Below are 25,563 nucleotides of genomic sequence, written 5' to 3'. Positions count from 1 at the left end.
ACGTGTCCCCTTGTCCTGGCACCCTCCCCGGCACTGATGAAGGTCTAGGCACCTTCTGTGCTGGGCAGTGGTCCCCATCTGCAATGGCCCCTTGCCTCCAATCTGCCCCCTGCCCTCCTCACCATCCCTAAAGTACAAATCTCACCGTGTCACTTCGCTGCCCAGCACCCCTTGGTGATGGCCTTTCTCTGCAAATAAAGCCCAGACTCCTTCCCGTGGCCTCCCAGGCCCTGCAGGAGCTGGCCCTTGACCCTCATCGAACTTAGTTCCTGCTACTCCTGCTTCTCATATTCTATGCTTCTGCCCTGCAAGATTTCTTGCAGGTGCTCAAATATATGTGCTCTTTCTTTCTTCTGACCTTTGATTTCTTTCATTCATTCATTCACCAAATATTTACTGAGTGCCTAACACATCAGGACCTGTTGTTCTTGGAGCTGAGGACTCAGCAGAGAACAACAATAATAGTGCAAAAAAGACAAAGACCCTGGCCCCCCAAAACTCACATTCTAGTAGGGGAGACAGATAATAAGCAAATAAACAAATAATCATTATCATACGTGAAGGGGTGAGAGGGAGAAATGGGGGTGGGGGTGCTGTGTTATATAGGATGGTCAGGGAAGGCCTCTCTGATGAGGGGGCACTTGAGTCGAGACCTGAAGCCAAGACAAGGGAGAAGGCTATGGGACCTCCAGGGCTGAGCAGAGCAGGTCAAGGGAACAGATGTACGGAGGTCCTGAGGCTGAAACGTGCTTGGCTTGCCATTTCTCTGCCCCCTTCCACTTCACAAGACCACTCCTGGTCATGTAATTCATTACCAAATGCAATCTGCATTATTCCTAAATAATTCCTATATTCCTGGAATGCATTATGGAAAAAAAGCCCCAGGAATATAAAGGTCTTCAGGAAAGAGCAGGAAATGAAGAGCTGGAAGTAAAGGTTGAAAAGCAGGAGAGCAAAGCCGTCACCCACAAGACAGGGTCTCTGGCAGCAACGGTGTCCTCGGAAGTGTCAAGACTGGGGACTGCAGGCTCTGGGAAACATCCCAGTGCCCTGTGCGGACCCACCTGACTCTCCACCACCCCTCCTTTCTGTGGGGTCAGGAGAGCTGGAGAGGTGCGTTTGGAGGACCGACTGGGACTTATCTGGGGAGGCAGCACAGAGTGGAGAAGGGTGCAGGATTCTTCGGTGCTGTATAACCTCGGACAAGCCATCTAACCTCTCCGGGCCTGGACTTCCTTCTCCGCGAAATGGGGATTCTAAGGAAGGCCTTGCCCTCGAGGTGGTGATGTCCAGTGTCTGCAAAGCTTCCACCGCCTCACTGGGCACGTCAAAGGTGCTCAACAAGTGCTGGATTCCTTGGTTTTCTTGCTCTCGGAGCCCCTGGGCATGGCCGCTGTGGCTCGTGTGAGGACGCGGGACTGTGAAGTAACTATCGTGCATCGGGATGGGAAGGGGGAGGGTGGAGATGTAGTCCATCCACCTGCAAACCTCCACATCCGAGTCTCCCACCTAACGTGGTGTTTTTCCCTCCTGCTGTTAAAATGAACGGTCAGTGGATTCAAACCCTCGATTATCCACATTATTAAAGGGAAAAGCTGGAAAGCCTGATCCAAAATACTGGCTTATCACCCCCACATTATCAAATAATGGGAAGAGATGAGATGGGAATATTCACTCTGATACTTCCATTTGGCGGTGTCCATGCTCGGCTCAGGGGCTGGGAGACAAGTTCCCCCGGGGAAGAGGCGGAGAAAGGCATGTGTCCTTTCAACATCCAGGGTGGGGGTCAGCGGAGGAAGCTCTGATGTTCTCCCCTGACCCAGGCCCATAGGAGGGAGACACGTGGGCATCCAGCTACAGTCTGCCAGGACAGTGCTTAAAGGCCCTCCCACCTCCCATCTCAGTGGGAGAAACCACATTCACGTCCCCACCCAGTGCTGTTCTCTGGGCCTCAAGGGTCATTCTGGGCGAGGCTGGCTGTGGCCCAAAGTGAGTCGTGTCTGGGTTTAATGGGCTCACCCGCCTTGGGCACAGATAGGAGGGAGGGTCAAGACTGGGGCATCATGCTGCCTCCCACGAAAAAGGCGTTTATCAACTGAAGACCTGTGCTAATAGGTGTTAAACAGAGTTCAATGCAGAAAATTGAGAAGTAATGAGACTCAAAGCCAAGAGAATAAATTAAGAGGTGATCACATGGCCGAGAGAGCCACCACCTGAATGCTGAAAAGGAAGAGCTCAGACCATCTGAGAGTCCTGGGTCAGAGAAGAGGTCAGAAGGACGAGCCCCCTGCAAATGAGGCTGGGGGGGTGGTCAAAAGCAATTAAGGAATTACCATATTTCATCGGTTCAAGGGCACCCGTTTTTCCATATTTTAATATCTTTGAAACTGGGCTGTGTCTTATAATCAATAGCATGTCATACTTTAATTGGCAACCTGTTTTTCTTTCTCTGTGGTACATCAGATCGAGCTGTATCATAACAGACGGCATCTCACATTCAATGGAATACAGTCCCAGGAACCTTGAGCAAATCTCTCTCCTTGTCGGGGTCTTTTACATTGGGCAAAGTGACCACTTGTCCACTCCCCCTTATTAAATCATTGTTTACTGAGGATCCATCACGTGTCAGATCCTGGGCTGGGCACACAGCTATCAACAGTGATCACGACAGTCCCCATGTCTTCTTGTTGAGCATGTTAGGAACTCCCGACACGGGTGGTCTCATTTGCTCCCAGTGAGAAGTGCACGGAGGAGGGATTCTTACAGTCCTCCTATGACAGGGGAGGTCAAATTCCCACAACAGCTGCTAGCCAGCTGAGCTGGGAACCGATTCTCCCTCCAGACCTGAGCTCGTGATCTCGGTGCTCTCCTGCGTGTCCCAGCCGTCCAGAAGCACACGTGGGTGGAGAGAAAGCAAAGGAGGAAGAGGGAAGGTATGAGCGATGCACGGGATGGGAGGGGACAGACCCAGAGCTGAGAGGCAGCATTTGCACCATGGGCAGCCTGTGGATTTGGGTTAAGCAGAGTCTGGAAGGAAAACAAGAGGAAGAGCAGAGCAGTGCGTGGAGGAGTCTGAGGAATGAGGGCGAGACAGAGACTGGACAAAGATGCGGCAGGAGGAGGAGGAAGGGGGTGGAGGTGGGGCTGATGTCCCGGGCTTTCATGGTCGGGTAAGGAGTTTGTTCTCCATCCTGGAAGCAACCAGAGGGTTTAAGTGAAAGCTCCCCGAGATCTTTGCATCCAAGCATCTAATGATTCTCTGAATCTTTTGTTGGACAAAGAGTCACTCTTTGTGGACTCCTAAAAGGAAGCCTCTGGAGCGAGGCCCCCATGTGCAGTTGCTCAGGTTGAGTATTGCAAAAGGGTACCCAGACAGGGGGGTGATGAGAACTAAAACCCAGCCTATCCTCCACCCACTAAACCATATGCTTACAGGGCTGTGTCCCCTTAGGGTGGCCACTTGTGCTAATTTGCACAAAAGCCTTATACGGACTAGGAGGGATCCAGATTAGCAGAGGCAAGAACTAGCTACCACTGTGGTGTCCCCCGTGTGCAAAGCCTGGGACTGAGGTATGGTGATGACAGAAGAAACAAAAACATAGGTGGCATTCCTTACTCTTAGAGACCCACAAGGCTTGACCAAATGCTTTGTTGGGAAATATTTTTTTTTTTTACTCCCACAAAACACACCGGGCCATATTATAATAGCTTCCTTTTGCTGAGTGTCAACTGTGTGCCAAATGTCATGCTAGGTACTTTCCAGACCTTTTAACTAATGCTCACACTCCTCTGGTAAGGAAGAGTGGGTTATCCCATTTTCCATAGGAGGCAGCTGAGAGGTTCGGTGCCTTGCCCGAGGTCACACAGTGGGGACAAGGCAATGCTCACATCGATCTCCAGAGACCCAACCAGGCAGGAGAGCAATTTTCCCCATGTGGTAGAGGAGCTGGTATTTATTGAATAGAGACTCTGTGCCAGGCATTTTGCATGCATTAACTCTTTTAGTCCTCATCACAATCCCTTGAGGTGGGCATTACAGTTTCTCTTTTGCAAAAAAAAATCAGCTCAGGGAGGTTGGGAGACTTGCCTAAGTTCTCATAGCTAGCCAGGGTTTGAACCCACTTCTTTGTGAGCCCTGTTCCTCTGCTCTGACTCCTTCCATGAGTCTTAGGTGTCAGAGCTCCTCGAAGGTGGGGGCTGCTTCTTATTCACTCATACTTCTCGAAGCCTACCTTGAGACCTGGCACAGAGCAGGTGTGCAGTAAATATTTGCTGAATGAAGGAGGAATGAACGAGGGCAGGGAAGTAAAGCGGATGTGCACCTTACCGGTGGGTAACACACCCACCTAAAAACGCTCCTTCGCCATCACCACCCTGTCTTCTAGCACACTGACATGAGGCGGGTCAGGGCGCTAGAGTCTGGTATGATATCATCGTCAAATTATGTTAATACTCTTCCCCCAAAGGGGGAAAATATCACTGTGCATGATGAACTGTTTGTGGGATTACTGAGGACGTGATATGAAATTCATCCTGATTCCCCACTTATTGAGAAGTGCTGCACAATTTGTCTCAAATGTCACATCTCTATGTATTAATTTGCTACTCCACGGTACTGATTAAAAGGAATGTTCTCCAACTCCCAAGGCAGAGCCATCGGAAATGGAGCAGGTTCACTCAGGAAGCGCACACCATCCCTCCTGGGCAGAGGAAATGGACATTCATCGCCTCCCACCCTAGAGGAGGCCTCGCCAGGCCTGCCGTGCTGGACCAGAGTGGTCTGAATGCAAATTGCATATTCAGTGCACATGTACATATATATAGTCGAATAGCTTCCATTAGTCCACTTTTGAAATGTCTGCATAATGTCCCAGAATTGGGGAGCCCTTTCAGAATGAGGAAATTGTCTGAGAGGTAGAGACTAAGAGTTGGGAATCAGAGGGCCTAATGACAGGAAGGGATAAAATCAGGAGGGGTCCATTTCTGGACCCCAATTTCCCTGTGTACAGAGTGTCATGGTCACCTCTCACCCTGCTCCCACCTCCAAAAGCCACGAAAGCACACTCTGTCCCGAAGCTTGCTTCAAACCTGCCTCTCCTGGTCCAGCGCCCACAGGGAGCTCCATCTTTGTCCTTCTGTCCCCTACACGTGTGTCTGAGCCCCCGTAAGGACGCTGCTGACCTTCCGTCGTAGCAGAAGGTCACCATGGCATTTTTTCAGAAGTGACACTACAGTGAGCGCGTCCTCTTCCTCCCTTACCAGGTGGATGAGGACAGAGGGGGTGGCTAGGAAGGTGGGGCTTGGCTGAAAAATCAGCAACTGCACACAATAGGCACTCAAAAAATATTAGCTCAGTGAAGGAAAGAGTCTCTACCAACTTCATGTGCGATGTCGGCCCCTCTGGGCTCAGCTTTTCAGGCGGACTAGTGGTTCATGGGTGGGCTTCAGGGCATCTGAATTAGATGAAAGGAAATATGGAAAAGTGGTACGTGCATGTATGTGCATGTGTGCATGCATATGTTTGTGCACGCACATGTGTGTGCACAGCAAGTGTGAGCATGCGTGCATGTATGTGCACACGCATGCGCGTGTGTGTCTGCAAAGACAGTCACAGCTTTCAAGTCCAGGACTCTAACCTCCAACATCTCGGGCCTGCTGGCCATGTTGCTAGCACTTTTAGCTCTAGAGCCAACGTCTCTGATGTAAAGAGCAGAGGCCATGGAAAGGCTAAGTTCCCGGCCGTGACCTGGGCAGCTCCAGGCCACCAGGCGGCAGGGCCCGAAGCCTCATCCCTGTCCAGTGGACGCCCTGAGTGGCAGTGCTGGGGCTCACGGTTATGGACAACACTCTGCTCCTTCCCCACAGAGGCCACGGTCCGTTTGTAGACCAGACACACCATGAACAACTGGTTTGAGGGTCTGGGGCAAACTCAGGAGCCAGGGGACTGGGGTGGAGCTGGGACTGTGACCTCTGGCGATGGCATCATCTTTTCTCCCATCTCCTGAGATAATCTCAGGCGAGTTAGGTTAGCGTGAGGGGAACTTCGTGAATCCACGGACATTTATGGAGCAGGGATATTGGCCAGGGTCCTGGACACATCGTGTGACTTGTGTGTTCTCTTCCTTAGTCTTCACAACTCTGTGAAGCATATTCTTACCCTGATTTCACAGATGGGGAGGTCAGAGCTTAGAGAAAAGAAATTCCTTGCCCAAGTTCGCACAGCAAGTGAATGGCGGATATGGGCTTTGATTCCAGACACGTATGAACTCAGGACCTGGAGTCTTAATCATTGTATGATGCCACCTCTCCCCTTAACAGTTACCAGGGAATTGGCAAGAATAAGGGTTCTTCATCCTTCTAGATTCTGTGGAGATACTAAGTGAAAAAGAACAGGCCTGATTTTTAAGGCAGCCTACAATATTTTGATAGTGGGATTCCAAGATGACAGTCAGAGTTAGCTAAGCAGAAATACCTGTTTTCAGATCTGGATGATGAAAATAGATCTGATCGACTGAGACCCTGCACTCAGGGATGGGTTCTCCTTCACGGAAGTGTCAGACAGACGACTCTGGATTAATGGTCCGAAAACGCAAAGGTGCACCCAGGATTGGGCATTTAAAACCTGCAGAGACTCTCATCTAATTGACTTTTCTGGTCTGCTTATAACAACTCCTGTTTACATGCTGATGAGTCTGGAATAGACAGAAACAATCCCATAGTCTTTCAGATTGTGTGTGGAGAAGGCGAGAAGCCTGGCGGCTAGGCTGGGAGAAGTAATGCCCAAAGACAACATCAGGGAGAGTCACACTCGGGACAAATTGAGAAGTAAGGGACTTCCACACACTCAAAGAGGGAAAAGGCAGGGCAGAGCATTGGAGGGCCAGAGACAGAAATAGCCACTGAAACCAAGACAAACACAGCTGAATTCCAATAGGATTTAAAAGTAAAATGTAAAAATAAAACTCCAAAAGAATAAGATGAACATTTAAATGAATATTTATCTGATCATGGCATGGAAAAGGCCTTTCCAAACATGACACCAAAGGTAGATCATAAAAGTAAATTTTTTAATTTAAAATTGGTGGCATAAAAATTAAAAATCCCACACATCAAAAGGAAACCCATAACTTTAATATCTTTAATATGCAAACCCACTTACAAAAAAAGAGATAAGAAAAAATACTAACACCTCAAAAGAAAAATGGGCGGGGGGGGGGGGGGGACAAGCAATTTACAAAATGATCTATAAAAGGCCACTAAGCGAAGACAGGTGCTCGACCTTCCCTGTCATCAAAGAGACAGAAATTATAACAACCAATGAGATTTCATTTTTTATCTATTTTAATCAATGAAATGGATTTAAAACTCACCAACATGCAACGTAGGTAAAGTAGGGGGCAGAGGGCTAGGCCCTCATGTGCTGTTGGTGGAGGTGTGTATCAACATAACCTTTCCAAGAACACTGTGGAATTATGCATTAAAATGTAAAATCTACCCACTCTTTGACCCAGCAATTGCACTTCCAAGAATTTATTCTAAGAAGATAATTAGATGAGGGTTTAAGTTGTATGTACAAGAATGTTCTTCACCTAAGTGTCCACAGAAGACTACTGGTTAAATAATTGTGATATATGCAAACCACAATGGCTCCTTTGCTGATATTCATTCGGAAGGACAAACAAAGCAGGGCTACTTTTATTAACATAGAAAAACGCCGTCCTCATTAACCAGATTACAGAACTGAATATAGAGCATAACTCCAAAGGCACGTGGATCTGCATCCCTGTGCAGGTGCCCGTGTGCACGCACGGAGCGCTGTCTAAATGTACACTCGCCAGATTGGCAGAGGTGAGGCTGGACCCTCTGCGGAGGATGGGCAACCCTAGGTGGGCAAAGCAGGACGGGGCAGATCTGGAAGTCAGGAAGGGGGGCGGGGAGTGAATGGGGTGAGGACTTATGGGGACTCAGTGCTGAGAATAGGGTTACCAGAGCCAGCAAATGAATACACAGGACTCTCTGTTAAATTCGGGCTTCAGATGGACCATGGACAAGTTTTTAGTATAAGTATATCCCGTGGAATGTTTGGGATAGACTTCTACTTTAACTATTCAAATTTTTAATTTGAATAATTTAAAATTCCAATTAACTGGGCATCCTTGAGTTTATCCGGCAACCCTAGCTGAGAGGTTCTGGACACATCTCTTGTTGCCTCCCCAGGATGACCCACACCAGCCGGGAGGGGTGCTGAAGCCGAGGCAGGCTTCCTGGGTCCTCCCCCTGCCTCTGACTTAGCTCCCGTTTACCTGCCCATGAAATGGAGTCACCCATTTCTGCCCTGCTCCAGGAATTTTGCAGGGAGCGCAGTCTTTAGTGAAGCCACAGAAAAACTCCTGGCCATCAAGTAGCCTGAAGCTGAACACAAAACTCTCGAGGAGCACACAGCCCGTACATCTGTAAGATGGAGATAGCAATGTCTGTCTGCAGGGCTGCCGTGGGGATTAAGTGAGAAAATGTATGTAAAGTGCCTGGCATACAGTCAGCGCTTAATACAAGTTGATCCCTTTCCCTCTGGTCCGAGGCCGCAGCCCACGCTCTTGTCCCGGGGATTACAAATCAAGCATCTCCTGTCGTCTTCAGGGTTAGACGACTGGCCTTTTTGATCTTTGCCTTGAAGGGCCAGCTGCCGTGGGCTGACACTCTTCACCTGACTTCACCTCTCTCCAAAGTCTCCGCAGGAGCTCAGCCCCTTATCGGCACTTTCCATGCTCCCGATGCAGTGGAGGAGACAAACTCCCTTTGATAGTGGACTCTCAGGGACGTTGGCCAAGGGGAGCTACCGAGAGCAGGACCCAGATGTTTTCTAAATGGATGCGGCAACATCCTGACTAGAGAACGCAAGGGGGCCGTCGTGGCAGGGGCAGCCCGGCCTCATGGGGGGGGCTCCTCTTCTGGACCCTGTCTGTCTAGGACTTGTCCAGCACAATTGTCTAAGGTGCACTCTGCACTGGAGCTGACCTCTTCCCCAGAAAGCCAAATCTTCAGAATCCTTCTGACTACTAGATCCCCCCCCTTCAATGAGGCCCAGGTAGTTCCAAAAATTCTGCCCAAGGTCAGTTAGTCAGTTACAGGCCTAAGAAGCTAGTGTTTATCAGTAAATCCGCAAAGATGGGATTATCTGGTGTCTTGTTGATAAGCCCAGTGACAGTCAGGCCACCACGGTGAATGCAGGTAGCACATGGTTTATTCCCAGCGGCGGCTGCCCCTACTGGCTCCTCCCACCTTCCCCACCACCCGCCCCCCACCCCTCCACTTGGGGTATTCCAGAAGTCAGTGCAATTCATACTTTTCCGGATGCGCAGGTCGCCCCAGGGGCCAGTCCCAGGCCAGATCCATGGGATCTCGGCTTCTCTGTGCTTGGCTCCCTCGTTAGCACACCCGTCTCTGAGCCACTCTGCCAGGCCACACAAAGACAGCAGCCACACAGACCGGAGCTGAAAGAAACTCTGCCCAGGTGACCACACGGGGACTCAGCTATAGCAACCTGTGTGCACGGGTCCGGGGTTTGCGTGGGCCTTTTGCCCGCAAGGCTTTGTCCTCTTACCACCAGTGACACCATTACGTGGCTGGGGTAGGGCAGGCCCTTCCTCTGGCCCGTTGGTCCTGCAGCAGAATGCTGAGCCCCCTCGCGTCTGGGCTCCCTCCTCTGTGCCAGGCAGGTGGAAGGAGGGACCCATCAGCCTCTACTCTACCGTACTATTTTACGACCTCTTTTGAATCGCAGACCCTTTGTGAAGCTGATGGAAGCTCTGGCTCAGCTCGTCCAGTAGCATGCCCTGCTACCTGTGCTGCTCTCTACCCGTGATGTCCAATATGGTGGCCACGTGTGGCTCCTGAACACTCGATAGGAAGCTAATAGGACTGAGAAACTGAATTTTAAGTGTTATTTCATTTTGAGTAATGTAAATATAAATATTTCCGTGTGGCTAATGGCGACCACACTGGACAGCACAGCTCTAGACAAAGGGTCAACCAGCTTTCTCTGTAAAGGACGAGAGAGTAAAGATTTTAGGGTTTGCAGGCCACATGGTTTCTGTGGCAGTAGCGAGACTCAAGTTGTAGCGCAGGCCGACAGTCAGAGACAACACGGCCACAAATAGGCTTAGCTGCATGCTAATAAAACTTTATTTACAAAAACAAACATGGACTGGATTTAGCCAGCGGGCCAGAGTTTGTTGATCTCTGTTTTAGACCCTTCCTTAAAAAAAGAAAACACACCCATACACACACACATCCATATACATTCAGAATGGCGCTCAGTTAGTTAAGCATCTGACTCTTGATTCCGGCTCAGGTCATGATCTCAGGGTTGTGAGATCGAGCCCCGTGTCAGGCTCTGCGCTCGGCATGGAGCCTGCTTAAGATTCTCTCTCTCCCTCTCCCTCTTCCCCTGCCCACCCACCCCCTGCTAGCACTTGTTCTCAAAAAAAAAAAAAAAAAAAGAAATTTTTTTTTAAATATCAGAATTTTGCCCCTAATTTCAAGGGGTTTATAGACCTTTGATGTCCAACTATAAGCCCCGCCCATGATTCCCAGGCTACATACCACCTCTGATTTAAACGATATCAGTGACTATAATCTCAGATCTGCTCTGCCTGGTGGAAAAGTGCTTGGCATTGTTTCCCAGAGGGGGCAATATGGGCAGAGATCAATAAGGCACTCATGAAAGCCCAGGCCTCAGACAAGCATCTAAAAGGACGGCGGACTGAGGACATCGTGAGGGTCCAGCCAGGGCCCCCTGCGTCAGCCCCTCCCAGCATCTTTGCAGACACCAACTCTGGTGTCCCTGACTCATTGTCACCACGATCCCCAAACACATCCAGTCTCCCCAAGGCCAACATGCTGTAGAAGGAACTCGTGACCAGAGATGCTGTAAGGGATTTCTGAAGAGGCATCTCTTGGTAAGGAGGTTATAACTCAAACTTGGAGAGAATTACTTTGGGTTCAGGGACAAAGGTTTGGGGTGAAGATGTAGCTAGAATGACCAAGATCACAGACTTGATACTGGGAGGAACTGATCATTTTTTTCTAAAGAAATTGGGCTACCTCAAGAGACCTTTAGAGACCATTAGGTCTTTGTCAGGAGCCCTCAGCTAAAGGTGACTATGGTTATGTCAGGAGCCCTCAGTTAAAGTGATCTGGAATTATGTCAGAAACTATCAGTTAAAGGCATGCAGAATTTTCTCTGGAGCCTTCTCAGGAACCTTTAGTTAAAAATAACTGAGACCTTTCTCAGGAGTCCTCAAACGCTCAGGTTAAAGCATCAAACTCTGTCCCCCACACCCCGGCTACCACGGGTGGATTTTCCCAAAGAAGTAGGACTTGCCCTGTTTCCATAGTCTATTCCTAGTCAGGACAAAGGCGGTATCTGTTTCTATGTTGTTATAGCTCCATTTGAAAAAGCATCACTTATTCTTTAAGTTCTTGGAGATAAGAAAGCTTTCAAATAACTGGCATGCTTTACTAGGGCGTTATGTCATTACTGTTATTAATTATCATTAACGGTCTTAAAATATGCCTATTAATGATCTCCACACAAAATAGCAGTGTGGGTCTTAGCCAAGAGCAGCACAATTACCTATTAATGAGATGTAAATTTCCCAGGGAAATGACAGAGATCTAGAAGTACCACCTTCTGAACTAATATAATAAAGTTAATAATAATAATAGTGTATAATCTGAAGATATCAGTGTTAATTTGAATGCCAACACCAAATTTAAACAAGCTGAGAGAAGTGGAAATTATTTGCATAACTCAAACCAAGAAACCCTAATCTGTGCTATTGAGGAAAAACGGATTTTTCTTCTCTGAATGATCTAACACTGACTTCTGCAGTGACAAGATTGAGCAGAAGTGTTTTTTCAGCTACTTATTGTATTTCTTTTACTTAGACTTTCTATCTTTCTTATTTCCAAAACCAAGCAGAGATACCTTATACAATTAAGCCCGATAGAAAACGGAATTAAAAAAATAAAAACACAACCAAACACATTTAGGGGATAGACAAGTAGGATGTTACCAGACCCTCAGGATAAATGACTGCAGCTGAGCTCTGATTTCAATTTTCAGTTTCCTGGGAACATGGCACGGACAATTTAGGTAATCGAGTTACTGGTTAGTAGGCAGCCTTGTTAGGACAGGAGGAAGCTCTGAATCAGTAACACCCCTCCCCTGCAGCTGAGAGCCACACGGCCCTGCCCACAGCCCTTCTGACCTCACATGCCAGGCCCCTGTAGCCAGGCCGGGAGGCACCTACCTTCATAGCTGGCGTGGAAGCCCTGCGCGCTGACCGCATAGTCACTGATGAGGCGTAGAGAGAGGGTGGTGGCTGCGCTGACGATAGTAGCTGGTAGCTGAAAGCCTGTGAGCCTGAAAGACAAAGAGGTGCCATTTAGGGAGAATGACCCCCTTGGGAAATGAGCATCCGTTAAGCGTTTATTGAGCACCTGCTGGATGCAAATGCTGATTTCAGCCCGGGGAGGGATATGAAAGCAGCCTAACACCAGGCATATGCAAGGTGTCCGAGGACAAAGAGGTGACGGAGCCGAGGTGGTGACAAGCAGCAGTCTTCTGTCATAGACAAGTGGAGGCCCCTCCGCCCCAAAGCCACAGGCCATCCCCTGGCCCGGAGGTCTGCCTCATTTATGTCTCTTCTCTTTTCTCCTCTTTGGGTGTCTTCTCTGGTCCTTCCCCTTTCTGGCCGAGGTCCTCTGCGGCTCTGGGTTGACTTCACCACAAATTGACAACTAATAATTGCCAAAAGACAACATTCACTTGGATACTGAGGAAAATATACCCAACTGTAAGTAGCAGAAGGTGGATGCTTCTCATCACAGACTTTATTCTTTAAAAGGAATAAGTCGGGCGCCTGGGTGGCTCAGATGGTTAAGCGTCTGCCTTCAGCTCAGGTCATGATCTCAGGGTCCTGGGATCGAGTCCCGCATCGGGCTTCCTGCTCCTTGGGAGCCTGCTTCTCTCTCTTTCTCTCTCTGTCTCTCATGAATAAATAAATAAAATCTTTAAAAGGAATAAGTCTACTGCTTTTATAAAAATGGTAGCTTATTATTTTTAAAAGATGAAAGCAAAAAAAACAAACAAACAAAAAACAAACAATGCAATCTAGAAATAACCGTTCTTGACAGTTGACATACAAAGAAATGGAGGGATCAACAGATGGGACCATCGTCAATGAAATAATTTCATACAAATGGGATCATACTGTACATGCTTTTAAAATTAAAATGCTTAATTTTTTTTTCTGTGAGTTCAGTGAAGAAAAAGAAACAGAGGTGAAACAGAAAGAACTGTTGAACTTGAGATAATTCGTTTGCAACACAAGAGAATCATTTGTAAAAGACTCTCCTAATGTTAAAAAGATAAAATAAAGAAGCTTTTACTTAATTCTTGGGAACATATTTTAGGAGAGCAGGTGTCCGCGGCTGGGTCCCCCACATGTGACCTGAGTATGCACAGAGGAGGTGGTAAGGGGGCCAATCCCCTGTCTGCCTCTGTCCTTTATCTCCTCCCCGAGGCTTACCCTGCCTCGCTGCACCCCAGTCAGGGCTCTGGGAGGGAACTCAAGGTTTACCTTTACCCTCATTTTCAAGTAGTTTGGGATACCTGTGGTGCTCCCGGATCCCGCTCTATTCCTCCCACTGTCATATAATATCTGGATGCCCAGATGTCCCCTGGAGTCATGAACCCTGGGTTCAGACATGTTGAATCAGATATGTGTTAATGCCCACTGCGAAAAGCCCTCTGCTAGATGAAGCCCTTGCCCTTCCCACCATCCCAATCTTATAGGATTCGTGTTAACTCAAAATAAACTCAAGGAACAGAGAAGGAAAGTGATGGAGCTGTGAAACGGGTGACCAAAGAAGTTCCAAGGTCATGTTCTCTTCTGGTATAAGAGCCTCCAGGAAAAGATGCTTACATCACCCCATAACCTCCCTCTCCCTGCCCCTGGCCTTCTGTCTCTGTCTCCCTCACTTTCTCACATGGGTCAAAAATTTAGATGTAAAATAGTGAAACATACATATTAGGAAAAAACAGCCTATTTTTTTTCTTGTATCATCTTATGCTAGGGAAGGTCTTTCTAAGAGTGACATGTTTAAAGGACTCCTTTGGCTCCCACTTTCTACCATCATTCTTCTAGGGAGCTGTTGCTGCACAGAATACCTCACCTGCTCACCTGCTACAGAATTGGGCAAATGACCAATCATGACATATCCCTCATCTTTATGGACCAGTTCCAGGCATGGAGAAGGAGGGCACATAACCTAAACAGGATCATTCTGAGTCCTTCCACGGGATATGATATACAGATTCTGGGAGCTTTTAGTTTTGGATTCTAAATCATTAGAATGTAAGCTTGGGACTGCCAGTAGCCTTCTTATCATTACCCAGAGCCTAGCTGCTTTACAAAATGATATCCCACATGATACAGACAAAGCTGAAAGTGAGAGAAGACAGACAGAACCCTGATGATATATTGTTGAGATCCTCAATCCAGCCATGCAGAGACATCGACCTCTGCAGTGCCCAATTACATAAGCCAACATTCTTTCTTTGTTTGCTTGCTTCCTTCTTTCCTTCCTACTTTCCATCCATCCATCCATCCTTCCATCCAGCCATTCCTGCATCCATACATCCATTTTTCCTTTCCTTCCTTCCTCTTTTTTTTTTTTTTCTTGCTTAAGCTAGTTTGATTTGGGTTCTATCTCTTGCAATTGATTACTGATGGAGACAGCGTGAAATCCCAGAGGCATTAATGGAAAATATTGATTGACTTAATTATGTGAAAATTAAAAGCATGTAGCAAAGCAAAAGAAACTAAAAAAAAAGGAGGAAAAATACAAACTGGGAAGATTATAATATATATGACAAGAAGAGGGTGAGCATTCATAATCTATAAAGAACACTTACAAATTATGAAAAAGATAAGTAAAAAGGAAAAGGGCAAAGGACACAAACAAAAACAGAAAAATGATCCACCTACTTAATATAAAAAATATGGAAACTAAATCCACAAGACTCATTTTTCACCTCTCACATTGGCAAATATCCAGACTTGGCAAAGGTTACAGAAAACAGATCCTGCAGCTATCAAAAGATGATAAGGAAATCCTGCAGATTATACACATGTGCTTGACAAATTAGATGAAATGGACATGTTCCTTGAAAAGCGCAAACTACTGTAAGCTCCCCAATATGAAGTAGATCATTTGAAAAGCCTTATCACTATTAAGGAAATTGAACTAGTAATTTTAAAAATCCCAAAAAAGATATACACCAACCCAGATGGTTTCACTAGAGAATTCTACCAATCATAGAATGGAAAATTAACATTAATTCTACACAATATCTTCCAAAAAATAGGGAAAAGAAGGAACACTTCCAAACTCATTTATGAGATCAGTATTACCCTGATACCAAAACCAAAGACAGTCCAAATCAAGAGAACTAAAGACCAGTATCCCGCATGAATATAACCACAAAAATTCTTAAAAATTATTAGCAAAGAGAATTCAGCGATATAATAAAATAATTATATACCACAACCAAGTGAAGTTTATTCCAAGGATGCAAGGCTAGTTCAATATTTGAAAGTCAATCATTGTAATCCACCACATTACCAGGCCAAAAGTAGAAAAATCACACAACTATGTTAACTGATATAGAAAAAACACCTGACAAAATTCAACACTCATTCATGATGGGAAAAAAAAAGAAACTGTCAGAAAACTAAGGATAGAAGGAAATTCCCTGAACTTGATAAAGAACATCTACAAAAATCCCACAGCTAACCTCACACTTAATGGTGAAAGACTGAAAGCTTTTCCCTGAAGATTGACAATGAGTCAAAGATTTAATAAGCCAATTAGAAAATCAGCAAAAGACAAAAAGAAACATCTTACTAAAGAAGATATAAGAATGGCAAACAAGTGTATTAGAAATGTTCCACATCACTGGCCATTGGGGAAATGCAAAGTGAGACCATGTAGTAAGGTGAGCTACTTATTACTACATACTGTTAGAACAGAGAAAATAAAAATCGTGACAATACCAAATGCTGACAATGATGCAGAGCAAGTGGATCTCCCAGACATTGCTGGTAGGATGTAAAATGGTACACTCTGGAAACAGGACATTTCTTAAAAAAAAAAAAAAGTCTACACATACACCAATCATACAATTGAGCAGTCACACTCCTGGGCATTCATCTCAGAGAAATGAAAACTTGTGTCCTCACAAAAACCTGTACACAGTTGTTCATAGCTTTTCTTTTTTGGTAATAATCAACAACTGGAAATGACCCAAATGCCCTGCATAGGTGAATGATGAACACCATTCCACGTACCAGAGCACCTCCGCACCATGGAACACTACTCAGCAATAAAAAGGAATGGGCTATTCATACATGTAACAATTTGGATGGATCTCAAGGGCATTATGCTGAGTGGAAAAAAAAAAAAAAGCTCATCTCAGAGGATGACACACCAGACACTCCTGGGTGGCTCAGTCAGTTGAGTGTCCCACTCTTGATTTCAGCTCAGGTCATGATCTTAGGGTCATGAGATTGAGCCCCACACAAGGCTCAGCCCTAAGTGTGGAGCCTGCTTAAGATTTTCTCTCTCTCCCTCTCCCTCTGCCCCTCTCCCCACTGCTCGTGTGTATGCATGTGCTCTCTCTCTCTCTAAAAGAAAAAAAAAATATGACATACCAGATGATTCTATTATATCAGGTTCTTGGAATGACATTAAAGAGATCAAAAACAGGGCACCTGGGTGGCTCAGTAGGTTAAGCATCTGACTTCGGCCCGGGTCGTGATCCCAGGGTCTGGGGATGGAGCCCCGAATTGGGCTCCCTGCTCAGTGGGGAGCCTGCTTCTCCCTCTACCCCTCCCCCCGCTCGTGATTTCTCTCACTCTCAAATAAATAAATAAAATCTTTAAAAAAGAGAGATGGAAAACAGATTTGTGGTTGCCAAGAGTAAGGGATAAGGAGAGGAGGAGAAGTGGGGTGACTATAAAGGAGTAGCACAAGGGAGATCTTTGTGGCGATGGACCAGGTGTGGATCCTGATTGCAGTGGTCGTTACATAAATGCACACATGTGACAAACTGACAAAGTCGTATGCATATTCCCTGTGCCACTGTCAGTCTCCTGGTTTTGCTATTTTACTATCGTTACATTAGATGTACCCGTTGGGGGAAACTGGGAAAGGTACATGGAACCTCTGTACTACCCTTTCAACTTTCTATGAATCTATAATGACTTCTAAATTTAAAGTTTTTAAAAATTATACCTATGGCTCACACTATGTTTCTATCAGACAGCACCTGAGTCCTCCATTAGTTCTGACCTAAACTCGGTCTACCTAGATCGAGCCTTGAGCTCCTACTTGGTCTTTGCCAGGTCCCTCTCTTCAGGTGCCTCACGTACGTTGCCCCCCACCCCCCACTACACACATACCTGCAGCCTGGCTGGGTCCCTGCCCACCAGAACCATACTCCAGCTCCAAAGCCACCACTCACCTGTCCCTTGGCTTCCTTCCGACACGCCCACACCCAGATATGCATGTCTGCCAATGACAGATTCCTGCCCCCAATGGATCCTGCCATTAAAATATCAAATTGTCCCCACTGGGGCCAGACCTCTATCTGCCTCTGCTCTCCAGGCCCCATCCCAACCGGCCCTAGGTGTCTCCAACCTCCAAATGGGCCCAGGTCACAGCAGGTGCAACTTGCCTCTCACCCGTGTCCGCCAGAATTATGCCCTTGGGTGCCCTTCCCAGATGGTCTGGGAAACTCTTCCTTCAACAACATACAGCTTCACGTAGGACTCTCGCACTTCACCGAAGCTGCTTCCATGATATTTCTGAGCTGCCGTTAAAGACTCCTAGGCCCTAGTTTCTTGGTGCTATACTGACACAGGCCGCGCATAGCTAATGTACACTGTCAACAAACAATTACAGTTTTATCGCTTGCAATCTATGGAATTGCGGCTTACAAGGCATTTTTTCTAATCAGATATTTACCATTCTGCTCTTTCTTTCCCAGCCTTGGTAGATAAATTCTAACATGGAGAATTCCTCAAAAACGCTAATGCTGGAGGGGGGCTGAAAGCCTGGATCTCCCATCTGGATCCTTGAATCATCACTCCCCTGCCCCCGTGCCCGCTCTTCCCTCACCCACTCCTGATCGCTGAATAAATCTGAGACACACTGATGACCTCATAGTCAGGAAGAGTTACCATGCCGCATGTCGGAATAAGCAAATAAAACTTTCAGAAGTTTCCATCATTTATCTGACGCATCTAAATACCATATTGAAAGGAGTGAGGCATCCTTCAAGAGTGGCATCCAGACTTATCAGAGACATGGGCTAAGAGGATGACAAGACCAGCAAGAGCCCCTCCCGCTGCTGGCTCTCTTCCCCATTGATTCTAAAATGTGCAGAGGAGAGCCTGGTGGCATGGCCACAGATGTAAGTGAATACTCCCCTTCTGCTTTCTCAAGCCTCCCTGTCTTTCCCGCTCCTCAAGAACCTTCTCTTTGCTCTGCCTCCATGCCCAGACTCACTCAGGCTCTTGGACACTGGTGATGTTCAAGACCCCAAACTTCTCACTCTCCCAGTGCTGAATCCACCAATGGCTTCCCGTTGTTCTTAAGATTAAGGCCAGGACCCGTAGTGACTTCCACACAGCCTGGAAGACTCAGCCCCTGCCAGAGTCTCTGCCCTGTATCCCACCTGGCTCCGGCCCCTCCAGTCTTCCTTGGTCAAGGGCAGGGGTGGTGGCCAGCCCAGAATACAGGCAATAAGGGGTGCATTTCCCGTGGAGAATTTGAAAATGATAATAAAATGGAGGCTTCCCATGAGGCTGCACTCCAAACACTGTCAGTGATAAAATGTTCTTCCCTCACCTTTCTCCCCACTCCCCTCCTGGCTTCAGTTCCTTCAATATGCCAACCCGCCCGCCTCAGGGTCTTTGCACACGCTGTTTCCTTTTTACAGCACTTTCTCACATCCCCTCCACCTCCTGGGCTAATAAACTCCCTCTCATTGTTCAAACCTCGTCACAAATGTCTCAACATTTCAGTGCTTCTGAAAGAGGCGTCCTTGACCTCCCAGACCAGTCAATCTATTTGCATCCTCATGGGTCCCTGTGGGAAGTCACTGGTGCTCCTCAGCACGTCCCCCTGGCTCTTCTTTCTTCCCGGACACACCGTGGCTGAGGGCAGGTCTGGCCATGGCACTGGCTTTGCCAAGGATACGCGGGTAGTAGTGGAGTGTGCTCTTTCTGGGAGGGAGGCTTGAGAACCCTGTGCACCTCTTGCCCAATTCCCCCACTGCAGTGATCCCGGGTCCCTGACTACCTGGGTCTCTGGGTGACTCCACCCAGCAGAGAGCAGAGTCCCTGTGAGCTGTTCTTGAACTTACAGTTTGAGCAAGAAATAAACTTGGTGAGTTAAACCACTGAGATTTGAGGGTTGTTTGTTACCACAGTGTTTTCAAATGTAGCTTTTATTATTATTCAGGTGTGGTGAGGCCAGCAGATCAGGAGAGGATTGCCAGCGAAATGAGAGTTTGTTTACTCTCGGTTCCCAACAGAAAGGGGCACAGAGCAGCCTTCTGAGGACAGGGACAGATCATTGCCTAAACACCGCTGTGACTGCAAGCTCCACACCTCAAGCAAAAGCAGAGATCTATCCGCTCCCAGGGATGACACAGACAGGATGTCCCTTGGGTGATGCTGCTCAAGGCTTTGTCCTTGCATTACTTGGCCTGCCTTTCTCTCTGCATCAGCTCACGTCTCTCTCCCCTCCACCCATACTGGCCTGTACACTTTTCTTGAATGTACTGTGTTTCTTCCCACCCCAGGGCCTTTGCATCGGCTGCTTGTAGGGCTGCATGCATTGCCCCACTCCTTAGCCATCCAAACTGCAACCACCTCACCTACTCATCTCCCATTAGCTTCTCAGGTCTCAGATTGAACGTTGTTACCTCCTCTGGGAAAAGGCAGAAGGATCCCTGATCAACGTTCTCAGAGGACAGAGTACTTCTTCCTTTGCAATTTTCATTCCAACTATAATGGCTTGATTTTCTTATTGAATTACTTGGGATGTATCTGTCTTTCCTTTCCGATGATAAGTCCCTTGAAGGCAAGGACTAGGGTTTTTCTCTACATCACTAGTATATAGCACATACCAGATGCGATAGTGTTATAAACTGAATGCTCCCCCAAATTCTTATGTTGAAAGTCAACTCCCCCCATGTGTGATAATCAGGGGCCTTTGGGAGGTAATTAGGATTAAATGAGGTTGTGAGGGTGGAGCTCTCTTGCGTGGGATACTTGAACGGGATCTCTGCTCTCCACCATGTGAAGATACAAGGAGAAGTTGGCAGTCTACAGCCCAGAACATAACTCTCACTAGATCCTCACGTGCTGGCCCCCAACCTTGCAGGTCAGTCTCTGAGTGATGGGAAATACACCTCTGTTGTTTACAAGCCACCCAGTCTATGGAACATTTGTTATAGCAGCCAAGCTGATTAAGGCAAATATAGAATGAATGAATGAATGAATGAATGAATGAATGAATGAATATTCAACCATCAGAGAGTAGACAGAAAAGGCCTGATTATTGTTGTTTGAAGCCAGCTTACAAGGTTGGCCTTGGCTAGTATTGAATGTGGATTTCGGGAGGGTCCCCACCTTTCCCAGAACTGGTACGGGTGGCCTAAACTATCTGCGTGAACATTACAGTTCACACTAAACACCTGCCTTCCCTCTGGGAGTCCGGAACTTCGGTACATGCCGGGCAGACAGTGCCTATGTCGCCTGCTCCCAGAAAAAAGTCTGGGCACTCAGTCTCCGGTGGGCCTCCCTGGGGGCAGCATTTCACATGTGTCGTCACAGTTCCTTGTCTGGGCGATTAAGCACGTTCTGTGTGAACCCACTGGGAAAGGACTCCTGGCAGCCGGTGCCGGGTTTCCCCCAGACTTCATCCCGTGCACGGTTTCCCATGGCCGTTTTGCTCTATAGCCTTCACCGTGACAGATCATAGCCATGAGGACAACTATAGGCTGCCTCCTCTGAGTCCTTCCAGCACATCATGGAAACTGGGGGTGGTCACGGGGACCCCCAGCACAGAGGGCGACAATGACCACAACCAGATCCATCTGCAAAGTACAAATACTAGACTGTTCTGCAAAGGATATTCTAGTGTGTCTGTCAGTTAAACAGAACTGGGAAATGCTGGGTTAAACAAAGTTAGGCAAGGAGTTTTCAGAAAATAGACAAAAATAAAGGGCTTGTGGAGGCATTTAATAAGTGAATAGCAAACTCGCAAGACAGGAATAGATGATGCCGAGAGCTCCCAACCCATTTGACCCTTTTATTCTTAGAGTGTATGGCCTGGGGTTCTGTGGGACACCCTCTAGGAAATCAGATGCCCAGACAAGGCAGGTCACAATGTTCGAGGCTGCTGATGTTCCTCGTCTCGGAAGCCCTGAAACCCAGGATGACCGAAAGGCCAAGGAGATGGTCCCTGTGCTGTTCCAAGACCCAGGGATCCTGGCAATAAATCCCTATTTCTGAGGATGATCCATGCATGTCACTTCCCTGAAATCTTCAAGAGCCCAACTAATAGAGAATTATCCAGGAATAAATAGTAATACAGCAAATTGGGCCTTTATTGGATGGCTCTCATTTAAGGCTCTTAGCACATCAAACAGTAATATAAAAAAAGACATGTCAATTGACCTTGGGAATAAAAGAGTAAATGCAAGCAACATTTGTCACACTGACAGGCTTGGCAAATAGTGTTTTGATTTGCCAGCAGCCTTACTCCAGACAGCAACCACTAGTTAGATACATAAACCATTAAGCTAAAAACAGAACTATCATTACAGGCACTGTCTAGTCATTTGCAGGTAATTGATGGACATTAGTCATAATCACACACAATACACAGACACACACATACACCCCTACAGACACACGTTCTCTCTGGTGATTCCCATTTGCATTGCATCAAGAGCTTCTAAAACGGAAACTTGCAAAAAAAACAAAAACAAAAACAAAAAACAAAAACGGGCTTTCTGTGCTTTTAAGTGTCTGTGTCATAAGCTCTTTTTTTCTTAGAGCACCCTGTGGGCTGGGGTGCTGCGGAGCACTCTCTGGGAAATGGGATGCCCAGAGAAGGCAGGTCCCAGAGCTCATGCTGCTGCTACATGTCATGAGACCACTGACACTCCTGGTCTCAGAAGCCCTGAAACCCACAGTAACCAAAAATCTGTAGAGATGGGTCTTGTGCTGTCCCAAGACTGGGGATCCTTGGAATAAACCCCCATTTCTGAGGATGACCTGGCATTAGCCAGATATCTGCTGAAAAATCCCAGCTTAAGTACAAAGGATCTTCTCTAAAATGTCTCAGTCTATTCAGAAAACATCCACTGGCTTCACAAACGTCTGCCTTCAGCTGCGCATGTATAGACATTTTGGGGGAGGCCAGTATACCTGTCCTAAGTATGGCTGGGTAGGAGCAATGCTAGGCATCCAAATCTCCAGATACACTGTCTGGGAGGCATGCAGGCTTTAGAAGCAAGGTCTGGAGTCAGAGCAGGCCCACCTGCTGACAGCTAAAAATAAGGAAGCAGCACTGTATGCTCAGAATGCAAATGTTAAGCACGCTCACTCTGTCAATACCCAGGAGTATTTGCCATAGAACTGCAGCTTCTGATTCTGCAGGAAAGAGTCTTGGATATTCTCTCTCCATGCTGCATCCAGTGTTATGTTAGTGGATTTGCCTGAGAAAACCTGCAAATAATTTTGGGAAGTGCTACATTCAAAGTAGCACCATAGTTCTCAAACCGTGTGCCATGGTACGCTAGGGTGCTGCAGGGAATTTGTAAGAGCAGTGTGGAATATTTTAAATTTTCAAAGAAAACTATGACACTCAGTTTCTGTTGGCCACACAAAGTATGAGCTCGAGGCAGTTCACAGTTTCAACATGAAGCTACATTCCATTAAATGACATCATATCTTTGCAAAGTTGGTGGTTGGTGTGATATAAAGCAGGTGCTGTGTGAAATCAGTGTGGAACATGATATGAGGGTGGTGGTGTCCAATCTGATTCCAAGGTTTGAGAAGCTGTGCATAGCCCAACAAGTACACACATTCCATTAGTAACCAGTGGTGGTCATTTAAGGATGAAATAAAAATAGGACTTTTTTCTTTCAATTTATATTTATTATTTTTTCAAACAGCTATAAAATTGTTACGGTGTATATACTTATTTAGCCATTTGGCCCTAACTATTTAATAAGTAGAACTGATACGTATTTCTTTTACCCATGGAGCACCCATTTTACCCATGGAAAAATAACTGAAGCACTTAATGGCACTTCAAACTAAGAAATGTTGGGAACCTGTGCATGAGTGTATTAAAGGCTCTGAGAAGTCCTACAGCAAGAAAAATAGACAAACACAGTTGAAGCCAACATGCCCCATACTTCTTGGTCCAGCACACCCATGAGCAGCCTTCTTTACGACAAAAGCTTGGAAAATTTAGGTGGCTGTTATCCAGGATTTGCTCTATGATCTGACAGGTTCCATAAAGAGACCAGAGGCTGACTTATTCCTATTATTAACATTTAAAAATTATTTCTCATCAACCATGCATTCAACAAATAATAATTGTGTGCCCTATTAAACGTCATGCACTATGTTTAGTTCTGAGGATAGAAATGTATAAGACACAGACCTGGTCCTCAAGAAGTTCACCCTCAAAAGTAGAAACTTCCATTAATGTATCCAGAAATTCAGCCACATCTCATCACCTTCATTACTACCATCCTGTTCACCCCACCTCCATCTCTTGCCTTGGCGATTGCAATAACCTCCCAACTGTTCTCCCTACATCCCTCTTGCCCCCTCCAGACTATTCTCAATACAGTAGCCGGCATGATCACTTTAAGTCAGATTATGTCACTTCTCTGCTTATGACTCTTCTAAAGGTGTCCCGCTTGATTTGGGATAAAACCCAAGGCTTCATAATGACCCAAAGGCCCTGGGCAAACATCTGCCATCATCACGCACTCCCGTTCTCTCTCTCTTTATCACCAAATAGTCTCCCCTGCTTGCTCACTCCAGCCATAATGGCCCCCTCACTGTTCCCTGAACATAGGTGGCAAGTTTCTGTCTCCAAGCCTTTGCACCTGCTATTCCCTCAGCTTTTCCCAGCTATCCCATTTCCTCCCCTGCACGTGCTTGACTGGTTCCCTCAGCCTGTTCAGGCTTTTTTCTCACATATCACCTTTCCACCGAGGTCTTCAAGGTCTTCGATGACCACTCTATTTAAAATTGCAACCCTCTCCCCTCCCCCCTTCCTGTCTCCTGATCTCTTAGTTCTACATTTCTTATCACCATCTGACATACTATATATTTGATTAATCCTTATTTATTAAGTCCACCTTTCCCCATTATTCTGTGAATTCCATGAGGACAGGGATTTTGATCCATTGGTTCCCTGGTCTATGCCCAGCATTAGAGATCAGTGCTAGGCACACAGTAGGAGTTAATAATTAATTGTACTACTGCTGAAGACATAATGAAAATGCAACACAGTAAGTTCAGTGAGAGCGATTACCAGGGAATTCGACATCATCAGCCTGAGCTGATCTAAAAGGATAAATTGTTAACCAATCATCCAAAGGGCATGGAGGGTAGCAGGAGAACAGTGAGGTCATTTCAAGCAAAGGGGATGGCATGAGCAGAGGAAAGACAAAATCCAACTCCACATGTAATTTATGAAATTGTTCTCCAACCAACGACAGGAGAACAAATGGATACAACCAGCTGTTCATCCTCCATGTGTTTTCCATGACTGCTTAATTACTAGTCTCCCCAAGAGAGGGGATTTTTCTGGAGGCTGCTCAGCCTTCTAGCAGATGCAGACTTTATCTGCTTTCGTGGGATCCTGGAAAACCTTGACCCAGCTTGGCCTTTCATGACAGGTGCAGTTAATAGTAAAGAGCCCTTCCCTGTGCCCTCAGCTGGAGATAAGACAGGACTGAGCCACAGGGGCAGTGAGACAGCTTGGTCACCTGGGAGTTTTTGCAGGGGGTCCGGGCAATCTCTCAAGTTCTTTTCCCTGGCATCTGTCTGAATCTCTAACTCTAGTCTGGCTTCCGGGATTTTTCAGGCCACCATACTGCACAATTCTGAGGGCTATGATTCATATCATAGTCGATGGACCTGGGTTGAGAACTGTTGCCTTGGCCCTGGGCTCCATCTCTTTGCCTGGAACCTCAGAATTAGACAACTGTCAGCTTGAATTTGGAACTGAGTTTCGCCCCCTGGGTGACACCTTCAATCATCTTTGGTGCAAAGCGGGGACTGATCCAGCACAATCCCGTGATCCCCAAGGTCTGGCCCACGTCTATGGGGGGTAAAATGACACAAAGAAAGACATGAAAGCCCCAGAGATAATGGCAAGATTTGA

General features: G+C 46.7%; 1 protein-coding gene across 5 annotated transcripts in view; it reads right to left on the bottom strand.

Moving 5' to 3' along the window:
• The window catches only part of CSMD2 (CUB and Sushi multiple domains 2), a 583,106-nt gene that overhangs the window by 468,643 nt on the left and 88,900 nt on the right, over window positions 1-25,563 (bottom strand). For all 5 annotated transcript variants that reach the window (XM_032388322.1, XM_032388331.1, XM_032388357.1 and 2 more), the window contains exon 3: window positions 12,315-12,427. In XM_032388322.1, the coding sequence (XP_032244213.1) occupies window positions 12,315-12,427 (113 nt within the window). The remainder of the gene's footprint in view (window positions 1-12,314; window positions 12,428-25,563) is intronic.

Source organism: Phoca vitulina, unplaced genomic scaffold (assembly GCF_004348235.1).
Source record: "Phoca vitulina isolate PV1807 unplaced genomic scaffold, GSC_HSeal_1.0 scaffold2, whole genome shotgun sequence".
Classification (NCBI taxonomy): Eukaryota; Metazoa; Chordata; class Mammalia; order Carnivora; family Phocidae; genus Phoca; species Phoca vitulina.
This window is presented reverse-complemented; position numbering and strand designations above follow the sequence as displayed.